This window comes from Erpetoichthys calabaricus, chromosome 9 (genome assembly GCF_900747795.2).
Source record: "Erpetoichthys calabaricus chromosome 9, fErpCal1.3, whole genome shotgun sequence".
Taxonomy (NCBI): domain Eukaryota; kingdom Metazoa; phylum Chordata; class Cladistia; order Polypteriformes; family Polypteridae; genus Erpetoichthys; species Erpetoichthys calabaricus.
This window is the reverse complement of record NC_041402.2, coordinates 159,115,792-159,135,962: the sequence shown is the minus strand read 5'-3', so window position 1 is coordinate 159,135,962 and position 20,171 is coordinate 159,115,792. Positions and strand designations below refer to the sequence as shown.

At 38.6% G+C, this 20,171-nt stretch overlaps 1 protein-coding gene across 1 annotated transcript in view; it reads left to right on the top strand.

Moving 5' to 3' along the window:
• The window catches only part of arhgap32b (Rho GTPase activating protein 32b), a 599,869-nt gene that overhangs the window by 411,597 nt on the left and 168,101 nt on the right, over positions 1-20,171 (top strand). The window contains exon 9 of the mRNA XM_051932371.1: positions 17,854-17,946. Coding sequence (XP_051788331.1) covers positions 17,854-17,946 — 93 coding nt within the window. The remainder of the gene's footprint in view (positions 1-17,853; positions 17,947-20,171) is intronic.

The following is a 20,171-nucleotide window of genomic DNA, read 5'->3' as shown; positions in this document are numbered from 1 at the left end:
GTTGCTGGCCCTTTTTATAGCCCACCAGGAAATGCTCCAGGTGCTTGATCACCTGTTTCTGATTGCACTTCCGGGCGGGGCTGTATAGATGTCCAGGTTGGCTCAGGGACCCATGCAGCACCCCCTGGCAGCCACCCCAGATCCCAACAGGGCTGTGAAGAACTCCATCTCCCATGGAGCCCTGTGGGAAACTGAGGCACCATCGTCTGCCAGGGAGGCTGCCACCTAGCGTCCAGGGGAAGGTACTGAGGAACCCATGGTTGCTCCCCTGGAACATATGTAGAAGGGGCGTCCCAGCCGGGCATGGGCCCTGACCGCCTGCCACAATATATATATAATATATATTCAAACTGCATACAAAGCCCTCTGAAGTCGCCATTCAAAGTTTGCTTTTTTATTATGTAAAAAAGTTCCACTCTGCATATTCAAACCTCTGCCATAAAACTCCACTGATGTCAAGACATGGCGATTCTGCATTCTACAAATTAATGGTTCTCGATTCCCATCACTGCATTGGGCTCTGATTTTTAAATTGCTATCAATTGTAATATGAAATCACACCAAGAAACGTCTAGGAGTTGTATATGGATCATTGTATCTTGGGCTTTGGCAGAGTGGTTTCCTGCCAAAAACAATTTGTGACCCACTGCAATAAACCATACTAATTCTGTCTGCAGTTAGACATCCACAAAATCATTTATTGTTGAAGTGAAATGAGCAACTGTAGACTAATACACAGTTTCTGTAGGGCGGAAGCCAGCATTCAAGACGGCTTTGCTTGTATGGCAGACTTTTTACCAAAATTGACAGGAGGCATCTGGACCGGAATCCAAGCCTGCCAAGTGCTAGATAAAATAGGAAGCAAAAAAGCGGGGAAGAGGTCCTCGTAGAGCATGTGGGAAAATGAGTTGATATAAGTAGTGCAGCAGTGTGCGGCTGTAGGCATTGTGTTTATGGGCAGTTTTCACTGTGCGCCCGAGAACATCAGACTGGCATTAGAAAAGGACAGAATTCAAGGCAAGAGTATTTGGCATCCATAACAAACCTACCAGTGTGTCCTATGTGTCTCCTTCGAAGGCCACTACAACACCCTGGGGTATTGGAATGTACTCCACAAGGATGGATGAAAAATGGAAAAGATGGCAGCTTTTGGTAAAGTATTGATTCTGATGTTGGACCCAAAAAGAAACACTCAGCGAAGTATAAGGCAGAGGAAGGTGGTGTGCATTCCTTTATACGTGGATCGCTGTTGACATCGTTCGAGGAAATATCCCCGATATTTCAGCATTAAACTGATGGTGCTGGATTTTTGAAATATAAACGGTCAGTGGGTCTGCATGTATTTTTAATTGACTGTTAAAAATACACAAATTGTCAAGAGATATTTTCAACAGTGAGCGAAAAAGAATGTGTGATATTGCTTATACGGTGTGAGGGTTTAAAAGTCGGTTAACATATTAATAACTGTTTGGTAATGTCTGTAATTACCAAGTCAGACTATAATAATGGTATTCTTTGAAAAAGAAATGAATACAGACATTAGTCTCCCAGTGAACAGGATGAAAATTAGGAGTCATTGCCCCTTACTCTACCCGCTAAAATACTTCTTGTGAAACCTTATAACATTTGTTAATCTCGTTTAATGACACCTGAATGGCCCATCTCATCGCACTCCTGACTCCGTATGCAGGAAATGCATTTTTGGGATGATTCACGTGTACAGTATCCTTTATCAATATATTGCAATCTTTGAGTACACTCTGTTCAATCCATGCGTTAAACAAGTCAGTGTTCCCAAGCAGAAGATGATGTAGTAATTGTAATGTTGTAGTCAGGTGTACAGATTCCGAGAAATTGTTACTTGCACGCCTGACTATGCCACACATGGCAGGTATTACACCTTAGGCGGTATGATGATTGTTGTTTCTCATGATCAGGGAAAAACATCCAGCATGTGAGACAAATAATACGTTCTGTATTCACTTGGCATATTATCACCTCTTTATGTCTCAGATTCCATTATTTTCAGCCCATAGCATTTTCAGCTTTATTTGCACTTGGAGTGGACACTTTAATGAACATTGTTTTACAATTACAAATGAAATGCTCCAGCATTTGTTTGCCACTTTTTGTAAGCTGATCCTAAATCATGTATCCTTGTCTATTCATAAATATGTCCCACAGGCATGGTAGTAGGTTGCACAGTTGTAAATTAGTATTCTAGAACCAATGTGGTGTTGGTAAGTGAAATGATTAATAAACTCTTACAGACAGGCGGATGAAGCAGCTAATCAAGAAACATTTTCCACAACTTGTGCTCCAGGCAGTCTTAAAGGGCAATTGCTTGCCGCAGCGCGGATGCTTGTTATTGCACATAGGGGCCACATCTTTAGGCATATTGATTTCAATTTGGACAGATAAAAGGAAGCTCGATTCAAGCGCCTGAAAGGCATTCTGTTTCGATCTCAGATACATTCTGCAGAAAACATTACTTCTAATAACAATGGACATTTTTGCTTCCTGTCCTCAGTTAATTGTGTTTCTCCATTGCATAAATCGTGTTGTTTATCATATTTGCTAAAGTTAATGTTTTCCTTAGGGAAAATATAGTTTTGACATGTAGCATTCATTTTACTCCATAATTAACACATTTATTAGGTAGAACAGCCCATGTGAGTGCTTAATGTTTGTATAAATTCTTGGCAGGACATAGAGAGTTGTGTCTATACAGATTTATTAAAGATAAATGCAAAGAGGAAAGCCTAAGAGGGGGTTTATGGGTGTGGTGAGAGAGGACATGCAGGTGATGGGTGTAACAGAACAAGATTCAGAGGACAGAAAATATGGAAAAAGATGATCCGCTGTGGCAACCCCTAGCAGGAGCAGCCAAAAGAAGTGAAACAAATGTAACATTAAATTAGCAAACGTTACTGTAGTTGTAATCAGACTATCTGTGCTACCTGTCTAAGAAATCAAAGTAAATCAACGTAGACCTCAGTGTTAACATTTGCACGGTTCTCTTATATGCCGTTTGTTGTGGGATTCATAAAAGAAGTTATAATGTTTGTGATGTGCCATGTGTTGGAATGAAAAATTGCAATGCATTCTATTACTAAAAATGTTTGTGATGCTCCATTTTTTGGAATGACTGAGATATAGCAACTAGACAGACACACAGACATTTTATTAAGGTGGAAGCACCAGTATAGCAGACAACAGTTTGGCACGATGGTTAAGGCTTTGGACCTCAGACTCTGAGGTTGTGGGGATCAGTGGCACTGTGTAACTGTGAGTAAGTCACGTCACCTGCTTGTGTTTCAATTAGAGAAAAAAAAATGCAACCAATTGTATCTCAAATGTTGTAAGTCACCTTAGATAAAGTTTTCAGCCAAACAATAATAGTAATTTCATTATTGTCTTGCTGTAAGCAGTATAAATGGACTATTAGAACATAGATCATCATCCTAGAGCCTCAGACTTTCCACTTCAAACGCATTTTAGGTATGAGGTTCTTACACATGCATATGCCATCATTCTTCCCAGCTTTGGTTAGGAGTTATATCTTTGCAAATGGTGTTACTTCCAAATGTCATTTTCTCCCGAAAGTGCATATTTATTATTGATTCTGTTTGAATAAGCAGCTGTCACTTTTTACATCACTCATAATTTATACTGTGTGAAAAATAAGCAACAATTATTACTCTTGACTTTAGTTATTAACCAAAAAATCAAAACACCTTTCCACACTATAATGAAATGTCTGCCACGTTAAAGAAGAGCATTTGGGCTGAATAAGATGTGTTGGCTTGTTTAAAACTGCCATACATTATCTGTAAGCCAATTGCATTAGCTACTGAAATATTCCCCCTGCTATTAAGATCTGCAGGTTTCAAACTGAAGTGTTCCATCATCACGTCAGGCTCATTATCTCCAGTGGTAGAGCTGCGTCTTTTTGTATTTTTTTTTTTTTATTTCTCATCAGAGTCAGCTTTGAAGGCTGTAACTGGTTTCTTGCCAGATGGGAAAACAGTGCATTATTAATGCTGCTGCTTGCTTTAGTTTATTGCAGACGATCTAGTTATATCATTGGTCATGTGAAATGGTAGCAAGCTGCTATGCCATCATTCATATTTATGAAGGATTAAAAGCTTCCCAGATTTATCATTTATCATGTGACTTGCCTCAGGGACATTAGGTGGTCTGCCCACCCTAATGAAACTGTCTGCAGGCACTTGTCCAAGTCCTCTAGTTTTTTTTTTTTTCTCAATGGAAGCTGTTTTAGTGGCTCTTGTGTTGATTGTTGGGGAATTGCTTTTTTTCAGAGTGCAATTTTCAAGTGAAAATAACATGTTTTATTTTCTGTAAATGTATAGTCAACAACATTTGTTTATACAACACATTTACACATGTGATCATAACTCAAAGTGCTTTATAATTATAATAGTTACAGTGGATTCAGAAAGTATTCAGACTCCTTCACTTTCTGCACAGTTTGTTGTGTTTTTCAGTTTAATTTTAAATGGATAAATTTAACATTTTTGCTCATCAATATACACTGTAACCCATAATAACAAAATGAAAACATGTTTTCAGAAAATTGTGCAAATGTATTAAAAATCAAAAATTGAAATTTCTCATTTATATAAGTATGAAAACCCTTAATTCAGTACATTGTAGCAGCCCCTTTGACAGCAATTACAGATTTGAGTCTTCTTGGGTACGTCTCTCCCAGCTTTGTACACCTGGAGTTTATCCCATTCCTACTGACAGATCCTCTCAAGCTCTGTTGGATTGGATGGGAAGCATCTGTAAACTGCCATCTTCATGCCTCTCTGCAGATGTTGTATGGGGTTTATTTCTGGGCTTTGGCTGTGCCACTCAAGGAGAGTTAGACTTTACCCAAAACCACTCCAGTGTTGACCTGATTGTATGCTTTGGGTCATTGTCATGCTGAAATGTGAACCATCACCCCCGTCTGAGGATGAGTGAGTTTTGGAGCAGATTTTCTTCAAGGATCTCTCTGTATTTGGCTGCATTTATCCTTCCCACAGTTCCAACCAGTCTCCCTGTCTCTGCCACTGAGGAGCAACCCCATAGCATGATGTCGCTACCACCTTGCTCCATTGTGGATATAGAATTAGGCAGATGATGAGAGGGGCCTGGTCTTCACCAGACACAGTGCCCAAGGAGTTCAATTTTTCTTTCATCAGTGTTCTTTAAATGTATGTGGGCTGTCATGTGCCTTTTACTAAAGAGTGGTTTCTGTATAGCCACTCTGCTATAAATGTTGGGGTGCTGCTGAGATGGTCTTACTTCAAGCAGAAGACTTCTGAAGCTCTGTTTGAGTGATCATTGGGTTATTAGTCACCTCCCTGACCAAGGCTCTTCTTGCCTGGTTATTAAGTTTAGCTGATGGCGAACTCTAGGAAGCATTTTACAGGTTCTAAACTTCTTCCCTTTCAAAATTATTGAGTCCACTGTGTTCCTGAGAATTCTCATAGCTTTAGAAATTAATTTAAACCCTTGCCCTTATCTATGCTTTATCATAATTTGATCATTGAGGTCTACCGACTTTTTTGGACTCCATGGCTTAGTTTTATCCTGACGTGCAATGTGAATCGTGGGACCTTCTATACACAGGTGTGTGCCTTTCTTAGCAACGTCCAATCAATTCAGTTTACCACTGGTGGACTCCAGTCAAAGTCTGGACTCTCTCAAGATAAATGTAAGCAAACAGGATGCACCTGACAACCAATCTGGAGTGCCACAGCAAAGGGTGTGAATATGTATATGAAAACTAGGGGGTTCACCCCGTTTCGCTCGCCATCCCCCCTGGCCGCTCGCATTGTGAAGAGGTGGGCTGAACGCACCTCAAGGAGACACGGTCACTACTCCGAAACCCCCTCTTAAATGGTGATACAATGGGAAACAAATAGTTTTTTTTTTTTACCTCCTCTTTGCTCGATCAGCTGCTGACTTACTGCTGCTGTTCCGCGTGATCTGCATCTCACGCAGCAATTCGAACATTTAAAAGCCTGTACAGCAGCTGTCCTACTCTTTGTCTTTTATTTCTGGCCCTTGGGTATGGTTAAATCTCTTGGCACTTGCAGGAGTCTCGTCTCGCAGGACGTGAGTTCCTGATATTTTTTAGTTTATAATTTAAAAATGGAAAAAGAATCTGAAAATCTAATAACACCACATTAAAGTTCGATACATTCTGAAAAGAATGATACCAAACATATATATGTAGGTTTTAAAATAAGCCCGATTTAAAGCGTGACAAAAAATGTGACATAAAAACATCACAAAAAATCATTGCACAAAATCGTTGCACTTTTAAGCTTAGGATTTTATATATAGAGAGTAGATTTTTTAATAATTCTGAACACCTTTCTGGAAACATATTCATTTTTCATTATGGGTTATTCATTGTACACTAATGGGCAAAAATGGACAATTCATTTAAAATTGCAGTTGCAACACAATAAAGTGTGTAGACTGTGAACCATCCTTTGGTGTATGTGAATGCTTTCTGAATCCATTGTAAATGAAGAGAGTCAGTTTCCATATTATCTACGTATCTAACTTGAAGTCTAAGCACTATTAAATGTTGTGGTTCCTTGCTGCCTCACCTCTCTGCTTTTACAAAAATCATTACATGCAAATGATGTATTTCTGTGGTTACTGGTAGTCTTTTATAAAATATGAATTCTTGTTGAGCAGTTTCTTAAATTGTCATACATGTACAGTTCTTGTTTTATTTTTAACTCTTTTAAATTATGTTATTAGGACAGAATTAAATGATGATTCTTGTCAATGCCATTCCAAAGATTAAAGTAAGGAAAAAAAGAGAAAAACGATATGTTGTATATTGTGCAAAATTATAGCTATTTCCCTTATGCACTTCTCACTGATTGCCTACCTAGCCACCCTTCCACTGTCATGCATCAAACGAAGGACTAAGCTGGCAGCCATCCACCTTGGAATGAACACTAGTATAGTCCCCAGTTCAGAATCAACACATTTTCAAACTGTTAGATGAATCTGGAGTCCCTTGTGGAAACTCGCACACACACATTCACACAAAAGATTAATCTCAGAATCTAACCTGGGGGCCTAAGCACTGTGAGGTGATGAAGTTACCTGCTGCACTCCTGCTCCCTCATTAAACAAATCATTACATGCTAAATTAAATTTAGTGCTGCTAGAGGGTAGGCAAAACTGTAAAGTATAGAGTATGCCTATGTGGTTACTATCACGTTTTTTTTTGTGTAATATGTTTACTCTTGTGGAATTCAGTGTATATAAATTAACAGAGAAATTACCTAAAATGCAATTAAGCAATTGTTTAAAACTCCATCACTATTGCAAATATCATATGAATACAAGAAATAAACAGACTCGAAGCATGATGTTGAAGCATAAGTAGACTAACTGAGATATAACATAAAAAATTTAAATGTCATCAATTTACTAGTGACTCATAGATAACATATGAATAACTGTGATGTCTGAGAGCCCATAGCCTTGGCATCTTCCATTTCCCAGGATATCGTTATTCATGAGTGTGATGATTCAGGTTCAGCTCCATGCTCCCGCTTCCTTTTTGGGAGCTCTTGAACCCAACGCCGTTGGTAATGTAACCAGATGAGCTGGACAATGAGGACACCAAACGAAGCAAGGAGAAAGGTGCAAAGTGCAGAAGTGCTTTTATTAAAAACCAACAAAACAAATCTAAAGTGCTCAAATAAATAGTGCAGTGCAATCAAGTCTATAAATAAATAATCCATTAAAACAAGGTGAAATGTGGAGGTTAAAATCCAATAAATAAATCCTTTAAAACAGAGGTTAAAATATTGGCTGGAAGCAGTCCCTTCTTTAAAAAACACGGTGCCTTCTTCAGCTGGCAGCTCCCCTGCTTCTCCCATCCAGGCCCTACACCAAGGGAGTCACTTTACCTGCAGCTGACTTCTCTTACTGGTCTGGTAGCCCTGGCTCCATAGGGCTCTGCCAGACCGAGACTCCGGTTCCTCCCAGCGACCAGGGTGTTCACACTGGGGCTTCCAACTCCTGCTGCATTCAGCGGCCTTACATGGTAAGCCGTCCTCGATCGTGATCACTCCTTCTTCTCTGCAAAATTCGTCAGGAGTGACCCAATCCATCTGCCCTGGGTGCCGGCCAAACACCCCACTAGGACTCTCTTCCCAGCTGCCTTCCGCTACCAGCAAACTTGCTCTTCCTGTTCGCTCGCTCACACCCACACCGTTTTTCAGCTTCCAGCTTCCTTTTCTTCCTCCTCTAACCTCCGTTCTCTTTTCCGATCTTAACTTCTCCTTCTGCACTCACACTCCTACTATATATAATAGAGACAAGGCACAGGTGCGGCAATTAGCAGCTGCCGGCATCAATTATGGATATGAATGATTCCTCACCTGTGCACTTAAGTGAGGAAACGCCCGCACCACATCGTGTCCGAGAACCGCTCCGGCCACATACCCCCTCGGCAATTATTTATTTAAAAGCTGGCTTTTTTTTCCAAGCTGCGGACCCGCTATACCACACTGAGCTGTGATAGACTAGCACAATTAGGACATAAACAAATAGTCTTGGTGTAAATGTGTTTAGTATATTTATTCAAGACACAGCAATAAAGTGTTGTGCAGTTGAAAATGCTACATCAATAAATGGTTAAATAATTGTGTTTATGGAACTTTAAAACCAAATACATAAATAAATATAAATATGTTAAGGTCAAGAAAAAAATCAGAGGCAGAATCAGCTAAATTCTGTTCCACTTCAGCCCAGTGCATCTATTCCACCACCCAATCTCCTCTGCTCACTATCCTTATCTCCTCAGAAGAGCCAAGATGCCAGCAGGCACAGTCAACCATTTTTGTTTGATATCCCAGTCACCTCTGGGATCCTTCAGTCCTGGCTCCTTCATCCCACCACCATCCATTTGCATACGTAGGATAGTCCCGAGAGCCGTTGGCCGCTCCTACTCCTCTTGATGCTCAACAGGAGCGACCCCACCCCAGGATCGCCAATCCTCTCGTTCTCCTCGGGGGGAACCCCTGTCGCCTTGCCTCCTTTCCTCCACAACTTTCCTTGATCCCTAATTCTGCCCCTCTCTCTCTGTTTCTCTTGGTATTTTTCCTCCACTCACTCTTGAACTTTTTCTTTGTCTCTCATGTCAGTTTCTTTGCCTTTCTGTCCTACTCAGACACCATTTATCTTTGTTGGTTCAGGTGCTTTCACTAATGAGCCACGGAGCATCAATAAGGGATGGCTGGGCAGATCACACTTGCATGTAAATGAGTAGGTAGATGCTCTGATTCTGCAGTGTCCCCACCCCACTCACACCTACAACCCTCTAAGTCTGAGCCTTATACCTCCATGGACCCCTAATATATTTCAACACAATGGTGCTAATCAAAAAAGACTGATTACTGCTCATGAATGTAGATTCCTGTAGTTGTCAGGGATTTCCATATGTAATGCACTTTTTCAGAGAATTAAGGTTTGTTCCCGGATCTTTCTGTAAAGGATGCATATATAAAACTGTTTTATAAAATTTGAGGCCTGTATGGTAGTGCAGTGATTGCCAATGCTGCTTCTCGGATTTACCAACTTTGGCTCCAATCCCATAACTGGTCTTTGTCTATGTTTAGTTTATATTTCCTTTCTTTCTATATTGATTTTACTCCCTCATCCTCAAAGACTTACATGTTGGGTTAACTGCAGACTCTTAACATGCCACAGGGTAAATGAGCATGGATGTGTGTGTTTATGGACCTTGGGGTGGGCTGGTTTCTGAACTGTGGGTTTAAGATTGTGTGAATATGTATGTATGAGTTTGTGGTCAGGGTAGTTACTTCAGTTTAGTCTGAAAAAGGATACAATAAATAAAAGATAGATGAGAAATGATAGGAAGGAAGCTTTTTCATGGATTTATACAAATATAACAGGAGTGTCAAATTCAGTTTCATTGAGGGCCAAAAATAACATTTTACATACCCAGTGTGGGCTGGAATATATCGACAAACAACTATTTCCACTTTTACTTTACTAACAAGACACGCAGGTACCACTTTGCTCATCACAACTGTATGTTCTGCCTTGCGTCTCTCTTAAAAGTGTCTTCTCGCTTTATCAGCTTTTCTTTTTTTGCTAGTAAAGCTGCAAGTAGCCACAGGACCAAAATCAGCAGTGAGTAGAAAAAAATTATGTCTGTACCAGAGCCCATTTTAGCACCCCCCATGCCACAACTTTTTTATGCAACTATCATGTCATGGAATGGAAGATTATTGCTTTTGTACCCTTTGATATACTGTTTGGTATACTGTTCCCATTACACTTTGCTTGTAATCTGGTAGTTTAAATGGATTATATTTACGTTCATGTACTGTTTGCACTGTGGACTATAGGTATGTATTTGCTTTGATGAATTTCACAATTTTTGGTAAATAATGCCAAAGAAAAATAGCAGTTTACTACAGATCTTCTTATATAATATGCTACCGTGGCTGTCCATTTGTTTGTCCAGAATTTTAAATAACCTGTAGCCCGCAAACTGTTTGACCTGTTGACCTGAAAATTATTACATGACGTCTATTGCATATATTACATGACGTCTACTATCTGCTTTCGGGGTGATGATTGACCTCCAAGGTTATTTCTCTTTTTATTTTTATTTTATTTAATTGTAGAATCAAATCTCGGCAGCACACATCAGGGCGGCCGTGCGGCGCATGCGTATGGGTGCCGATCTCATTCCCTACCACCTTCGCCGTCACTTCCCATCCCTCTTTATATCTTAAATCACTCTTAAGCTGGCACTTAAGTCTTCAATCTGCCTTAAGTGAAAAATGAAGGAAAACGTTCTAAGTAATTGCAACACAAACACTGACTTAATCAGTTTTAACGCAGAAAGATGTCAATGAAAGAATAGAAGAAGTGGGACGCTAAGGTGGAGAAAAGAAGAGCTGCTCAGGAAGCAGCAAGCGCATCAACCTCTGAGCAAACAAATGCTAAACGTACAGAGAAATAGTATGAAAAACAGTGGCGGCTCACGTATAGGCACTGTGGAACTGCAGCACCCCCTATTTCCACTTGATATTATCGATAACATTTAATATAATGAGTCCTTTTTTCTTTAATTCATTCTTTATATTTGTACAATATACTTAATCCTTAAGCTTAATGTCAGCAGCCATCCCCCAGTTTATGAAAAAGATACAAAAATCTTTGTATGGAACTGTGCGCTTCACAGTTCCAGCGGCGTGGTGTTTGGCTGTTGTGCGCATGTGCACATAGGAAGCAGCATGCGAGGCTGCGAGGGAGAGAGATCACTGTCGCTCCCGCAGTGCCGACCCCTGCTTTCAAGAGAGAAAAATTTCCTCAGTTGTCATCCAGAGATCAAGGAGAAAATTATTTTTAAATGAATAGATCAAGCTTGAACTGTAACAATTTAGGATATAGTAAGTAAGAAATGTTTGATTTTGTTCTTTTAGGATTTTATCAAGTTTCTGAATAAATTTTCTTTTTATACATGTTTGTTTCCTTTTACACAATTTTAAAACAAAGGCTACAAATTTTCTGGATCAGCACCCCCACTAATTTTAGCTACGAGCCACCACTGATGAAAAATATGAATGCTCAAGTCAAGTGTTTTCACTGCACGTTATCATGCAGTCTGCCATTGCTGGTATTAGTTATATTACTGTAAGTTAAACTAATTGTTTTAGCACTGAGTATATTTTATTTACAAAATGTGAAAATGCAAATAATGTATAAATATAACATAGTGATATGTATGTTAATTGCTTAATGTTATTTACAAACAGAATGCCAGTTTTAAAATGTAAATAATAATAATAAAAATAATGAAAAACATAAATCATTAAAGTTCAAAGCTGCTGTTTTCTTGCATTTATCTTTGTGAACTTGGAAAACATTTCTTTTAATCCATTATTTAGCTAGTTCACTCTCCACTGATCTGCGCTTTAAAGAACATCAATGTTGTTGCATTGTGCTATGTTGTAATATTGTGTTTTCCTATAACTTTAACTAATTTTATAAATAATTTGCATTGATACTAATATAGATTAAATAACAATAATTACTTTGGTAATTAAAAAACAAGAATGAAACAGCATATATAATATTAAACATGGCAAGGTTGTAAAGTGTATGCTGACCAGAAATCCAGCCTAATGTATGGTAAAGTGTGTATGTACAGTATGTATCCAAAATCGGCATCAATGTCAAAATTAGGGTGGAAAAATGAGCTAAAGACAACAGTACAAAAACAAAATAAAACTACACCTGAAGACAACAAAGAAGCAAAGATGCTAAGCATAAAGTGTGAGTACATTATATCCTGAGATTTAAAAGACCACCCATTAAAGGCTCATGTCGGCATTCTACTCAACACATAAAGCTGAGCGAAAGCGGCAGTCTAGACACAGGTGAGAATCTGCAGATAAATTAAAGTGCCTCAGTTTACATCTGCATTATGCTGACCATGTTTAAAAAACCACACTGGTGATGGATCTCACAGACCAGATTCAGAGTTGGCCAGAAAAAGACAGCAATCACAAATTGAATTTTCCATCAACACACAGCAGTCAACTCAACCGAAGAGACATAAAAATCATGTAGGGAGATGGCAGCAGAATGAGCACAGTGGCAGCAGTGGCATGTAAGAAACCATCTCTTTCATGACACACATATTTCTCAATATACTAAACCACCAAAGTTCTTTATGCCATATGCTTTTCACTTCTACTTGTAGGGCCATTATGAACAGCCTGTTACCATTCTAACTACAGTTTAAGCGCTGCACAGATAAATACAAGTGGACGCTGGAGATGCATTTTGATGGCAGGTGTAAATGTAATTCATATACAGATAGAATCTATCAATGAATCGCTTGTTAAATGAGGTTTTTGAAAAAACTAATGGTCCTCTTGGAACATATGTAACATGTTTTGAATATTGATGAAGTGAACTGCACAAAAAAGTTTTAAAGGGCCAGATTTGGCCATGGGCCCTGTGTTTGACACCCCTTAAATACAGCCTCTCTATGGTGCTTTGTATGTTATTTTTATTCTTTCTTCTTCTTCTTCTTTCGGCTGCTCCCGTTCGGGGTTGCCATTTAGTTAAGCTTATCTCATTATGGAAATAGATGATTCGCTCTGGCAGTCTAATGGGAGCAGCCGAGATAGGAAGAAGTAGTCAAGCTTATTTCATGCGGTTTCAGATTTTATTTGTGTAGTATTTGCTGCCATAAAAGTTTGATGTCTCAATGAGGCCAACACATTTAAGGATCACAATCACACATTTCCTATCTGCCACAAATCTCTCTTACCTCGCCATCAGGCTCGTTAGGTCTGTCAGCCATTTGTTATTATAACCATTCGCATTTTCAGCACTATTGGAGTCGAACCAATTGCTTAACCTGTTGTTATCTTCTTCAGCTATTGTGCATCCTGCTTTTTTGAGATCCTATAGCTCAGTTTTTCTAGTTTCTCATACTTAGCAGTATTACTCTTTTGTTTTCTTCATTCACCACCATTCAGTATGTTCTTCTTCCATGTGATGTGATTTTCATTATGTTCTCATTTTTTGCTATCGGCTTTGCATTAATTAACATATTCCTCTTTCCTTACTTATTCTGCAACTGTTTTCTTTTCCATTGTGCTTATATCATTTGTCTCTGTTTCCTTGATGAATTTCTTGCCACTTTCCACTTTGGTTTATTAACATTCTTTAAATCACCTCCATCTCTCTGCAGTTGGATGTTCTACTTAAGCTCCATCACTCTTTTCTTCATGTGTCGCGAGTGTTTGTATCCAGCCACAGATTTTTTCAGTTTTCAATGCTTTTCCGCTGCCAGTCATATTTAATTCTTCTAAAACCTAATTCACGCTTGATATCAGTGCTGCAGGAAATTTGATTCTCCCACCCTCCCTTGTTAGCCTTCTTCTTACATTTCATCATTCCTCTAAACAAAAGACCTACATTCAAATCATGTGAAACACATCCTACTCCAGGAAGCATCTTCACATTTTCCACCATGGCTCTGCTACCACTTTTCACATAAGTTGTCTGTTAGTCACTTAAAGCCATTAGATTCAAATGTTAGTCATAAAGTAAAAATAATTTCCTAAACTCAGTGCTGTTTCACAGAACTCTGGAATTCTCTTACAACCAACATTCTTCATGCCAAAGCTACAATCTTCCTAACCTTCCTCATTAGATCCCAAGTGCTCTTATGAGTCAAAGGTGCCACATATTAAAACCTCTGCTCCAGTACCCCCACAATGACTGGCAAAGCACAATGTAATACCCTGAATGATAAAGGCTTCCTCTATCATTTGCACTCGGTTCAATGTTAATTTTAGCACCAGTTTCAGGTGAGTAAATTTAGCACATATGTGCCAACTTGTGATTTGTAGTCTCTCAGCTGCTACATTCATATCTCAAATCACGCGTCATTGACCTTTTTTAATGTGGCTCCACTGGACCGTTATATTTTCAGCCCTTCAGCTTTTAAAATCCCAAAAGTGAATGTAGATTTCAGTTGCTTTTATCGTTAACTCCAGAGAATGTGAGTTAAAGCAAAAAAAAATACATTTTCTCTTCCTGAATCATGGCTTAGTGAACAACTCTCACTATTTTGCTGGCATTTGAACAGAATAGATTGATTTGTTGTCTTTTGGTATTTATGATTCACTATTAAAGAAAACTTACATGGAATCTGTCAAAGCCTTTTACTTCAGGATAATTTAACTTTACATGTGAGCATCTGACACATATGAAAGAAAATAACATTAGCAAGTCTCTTTTTAACAACTGCTCCATTCTTTAATGAATGAGAATTTAAAATATATTTTTCCACACTATTTTTTATTTGTATACTATTTATGTATTCTACTAATTGTATTTATAACTGTTCTTTTGCCTGTAAGAATTGTTATATTATACTTACAGTGTCTGTTCCATGTTCCTAGCTAAATGTGCAGTCAGCTTCACAGCTAGCAGTCAACAGCCATAGCGGATGCTCCTTGGCCGCTTATTTAATATAATGAAATTCTTAATTAAACAAACATTGATATTTTTTCTCTCCTCTGAAGAGGAAATCTTTAATAAATCGCTCATTAAAAAGCTTTGTAGGTATCTACTTAAAAGACGTTAGATTGCATGAGCTTGATTTCTGACCACAAAATATTCAAATAAATACCTATTGTTATGTGATTTAAATTGTATAACTCCTGATTATCACAGAAGTTATCTTACCATTCTCAAACCTCCTTAATTCTATTCAAGATCACTGGAGCAAGGTGGAAAACAACTCTGGATGACTACTACAATGTCCACATACACTCATACTCACACATTTGCATGCATTTATTGCTTAGCAGACACTTTTATCCAAAGCAACTTACAAATGAGGTAAGCATTATTGAGTAAATAAATAAAGAATGGTAAGAAAAATACCTTCCAAGAGCAACTTCTCCCAACCATCCAAGAATAGTTTGGTGACAAACAATGCCTTTTCCAGCATGATGGAGCACCGTGCCATAAGGCAAAAATGATATCTAAGTGGCTTGGGGAACACAACATTGAAATTTTGGGTCCATGACCAGGAAACTCCCCAGACCTTAATCCCATTGAGAACTTGTGATCAATCCTCAAGAGGCGGGTGAACAAACAAAAACCCACCAATTCTGACAAGCTCCAAAAAACAAAGTATTGATTATGCAAGAATGGGCTGCCATCAGTCAGAATTTGGCCCAGAAGTTGATAAACAGCATACCAGGGCAAATTGCAGAGGTCTTGAAAAAGAAGGGCCAACAATGCAAATACTGACTCTTTGCATGAACTTAATGTAATTGTCAATAAAAACCTTTGAAACTTATGAAATGCTTGTAATTATACTTCAGTATACCATAGAAACGTCTGACAAAAAGATCTAAAAACAATAAAGCAGCAAACTTTGTGAAAACCAATACTTGTGTCATTCTCAAAACTTTTGGCCTTAACTGTACAGCAAGCACACAACTGTTTGCCTCTGTCATTATCTTCTTTCTCTTTGTCTGCTTCCTCCTGACTCTGGCTCCTGGACCTAGGCAGGAAGCTCCTTTTATATTATCCCTGGAAGTATATCTGGTGCTCCCAAAGCTTGGCCTGGGAGCACTTCCAGGTAAGGCTGGAGTCCCACAAAGTAGGACTCCCCAGTCCCTGCAGCACCCACTGGTGGCACTCACAGAACCCAACAGAGTTGAAATGACAAACTCCAAGTCCCATGATGCCCTGTGGGAATCGGTGGTGATGCCGCAAACCAAGGGGTCTGCTATCTATCTATCTATCTATCTATCTATCTATCTATCCATCTATCTATCTATCTATCTATCTATCTATCTATCTATCTATCTATCTATCTATCTATCTATCTATCTATCTATCTATCTATCTATCTATCTATCTATCTATACACAGAGGACACAGTACATATATTTAAATGTAGTACAGTGGAACCTCGGTTTGCGAGTAACTTGGTTTACGAGTGTTTTGCAAGACAAGCTAAAATTTTTCATACATTTTGATTTGATAAACGAGCGAGGTCTTGCAATACGAGTAGTATGTATACGCTTTGTCTGCAGAGCGTCATGTGATCACAACTGAGCTGATGGTTCTTCTCTCTCTCTCTCGCTGCGGGATTGTGGGCAATTGTCTTCTTTTCTCCGTCTGAGTAGGCGTGCTTCACTCATTTAGTCAACATCCATACAAGCGTATACTGTTTAATACAGCATTGTGACTGTGTGTCTGTGTGTATGCGCGCGTGTGTGCTGTGACATACGAGTCCCCTTCTTGCACCCCAAGAAACGAAGCTGAGTCTCAGTACTTTAGCAACACCAGCTTTATTCAGCTTGAAACAGCAACAGCGTGGTTATTTATTGTAGTGGGATCTGCCACTCTCCTATACACAGACACAGCAGTCAGGCAGGGTTGTGACCAAGTAGTACTGTGCCCTGTGCATTTATAATGTTCCTTGTATAACCCATCGATGGCAGGCGCTTATAGCATGTCCGCGATCTTTTCGGATTCGCTTTTACGGCAAACTGCTACAGCGCTGGGAGACTGCGATTGCTTTGGGACGGTCTTCCGCGTGTCTTCCCGTTGGGTGGTATCCCACAACAGTTTAGAAACTCACTCACACCAGCCATGATTCTTTTCAAAGGTAAAGTGCAGGTTAATTTGTTTTATGTATTTTTACTTTATATTTTGTGTTAATCATTTTTATATGAATAGTTTTGGGTTGTGGAACGAATCATCCAAGTTTCCATTATTTCTTATGGGGAAATTCACTTTGATATACGAGTGCTTTGGACTGCGAGCACGTTTCCGGAACGAATTATGCTCACAAACCGAGGTTCCACTGTATATATAGTATACAGTATTTGAAATTACACAGTTGTCCAAATGATGTCTTTATAAAATTAGACTTCTTTTTCAGACCTTGTAGCTTGCATTCTCAGTGACCACATTTACCCCACTTTGATTCCTCTTTCCCTTCCCAAAACTAGCACATTAATGACTTCATTTAATGCTTATTGTGTTAATGACTTTCTTTTCAGTCGTTCATTTGTACCTTGACTAATGCCTGAGAGATGAAAGAAAGGGAAATAAAGACAGCAGATACTATTCCAAACTTTTTGTCAATGCTTCAAATGTTGAATTCAGATTTCTTTTAAGATTTTGCATTCTTGACAAAAGTAAAAAGGTAATGCCATCCCTATTTTAATTTTGATGTTCTTTCTTCTCTTCCCATGTCTTCATTCATAGGCAGTTTCCCAAATGCTGATGGCTTACCTGTCCCGCCTTTCAGCGATAGCTGACAACAAGATAAATTGTGGCCCAGCGCTCACATGGATGGAGGTATCTCATTTGTTCTATTATGAGGATTTTAGTTTGCCACTTTGTTTGTTTTGACACTCACTTTGGCTCATACTTATTTATTGTTTTTTCAGAGATATGTTTTGGGAATTCATTTTCAAGGAGCAGGAGGAATGTCAAAAGATGACCTTAAAATTAGCATGAACAGGGATTTGTGTCTCGCGGGTAGACTGTGGATTCATTTTGTAATGTAGTATTGTGTAAATTCCTTGAAAAAATGACAGACAAATTACAGTTGATTGGTTACTAGGGTTCAATTTTGCAGAGGAATAATGCTGTAGTGGACGCTTTTCAGGCATAATCCACACTCTATATCCTTTGAGTTACAGAACAGACCAAAAAACATGGAACAGCTTGTTTTTCAGCTTCAGACATCTTTCCCGTGTTTTAAAAATCATTTCACCCACCCATTTTCAAGCATGCTTCATTTAGTTCAGAGTTGTGGAGAGCAGGATCTTAACCTGGTATCATCTGGCAGAACCCACCCTTGGACCAGATGTCAGTCCACTGCAGGGCACATTGATGCCTAACAGGGCAATTTATAGCCACCGATCAAACTTAACACTAGCAAGCACTGTCTTTTGGAAGAAACCCAGAGGAAAATCTATCTACTCCATGAAAATTGTGAAACCATATAAACAGTGATGAAGAGCTTTGAAGATGTGAAGTGACAGTTCTGACCACTGTATCTCTACAGCACCTCATGGTCAAAGACACATTAGAGTATGCAAATGCAAAGTGAGAGAAAGAGATTTAATGCCAACAGCTCACCACACACTGTTTTTGTTATCTGTGTATCTGCTATTTTCTGTAAGGTGATCATCAGTACAAAAGAGATAACGGAAAATTTACATCTAACAAATTCAGGGAAAAAACACTGAATGCTCCTCACCAGAAGGTCGCCCAATGGCTACAGTTTAAACCTGTTACCACAGTCAATTCTAAAGGAGATAAATGACCCTCTGCTTAAAGCTAGCCAGTTGTTTCTCTGCCCTGAAAATGCCCTTTCTCTGCTTCATTCCATTACTCCTGATGAACGTGGATAGAAAAAAAATGAGAGCTATTTTTCATTCTTATGCCCTTCAGGAATTTAAATATGTCTGTGACTCTCCTGTTATCCTTGTCTTTGTGCTGCTCAGATTTTTTTTATGTTATAGTCCATCTTTGTAAATTGGAGCATTTCAAAATACTTTCTCTCTGCTTTCTTCTTCCAGCTGCCGATACCACTTTCAGAAAGCTCTTACCTTCACCTTAATACTCCTTGGAGTTATACTCTTCATTGTAGGGTTGAATTTTTTTAGTCAGTGGATTAGCCTGGTCATCTAGTATAGACAGATAGAATTATTGTAGACAACTCAAGTAAAAGTAACATTTCACTTTCAAAATGTTATTGTATTGTTATTTTGTTAGCTTATTGTCTAGGCACAATTGTTAATTAGACAAAAATAAATGGGAAGGAAAGGCAGATCAGCTAATCATAGACATGTTTTATAATGGTTTTAATGTTAAGCTCCTAAATTTATTTGCTAAATTACAGTACCAAAATAATTTGAGAGGTGTTGACTGCCTCTTCTGTGTAAACAACTAGTAGTTTGTTATTGGATATTATGCAGCCTTGTTTGTGTTGTTAATTTGTAAAATAAGCAGGTTTGATTCTAGGCCTCCGCCACCTTGTCGATTTCAATTCAAGTTCTGTTCAGATGAAGGTTCTCTCTCTGCATTCTGAGGGTAGTATATTCTACTTGCTATTGGAAATTTGACAGTCTTTACTGGTGTGTTTTTTTTTTTATTGTGATATTTTTTTATAACGCCACATAGCATTTTAAAGGAAGAGAAGCATTCCCTTTACCCTTTTCACTCCACAAATTTGAACTGTGAAAAAGAAGAAACAAGAACACAACTATGGACATTTTGAAAAAGCATATTACAATACAGAAGAACATTGAAGGAATCGCACAAATTGGAGTTGTAAAAAGCCTTGTTGATCTAGCCTTCAGAGAACTGTTCACAAAATGTGGAAATACAGCTAAATTGATGTAAAAGTTTGCAAATTGTAAAACTTTACCCTCAATTCATGGGGCTGTTGAAAGGTCAAGAAACTTGAAAACCTAAAGTAGACATTTTGATGTTTAAAAAAAATGATGTAAAAAAGCTGTTTCAAAATTGTTGGAACAGTGCAAAGGGGATTTTGTCAGTGTTTCAAATAA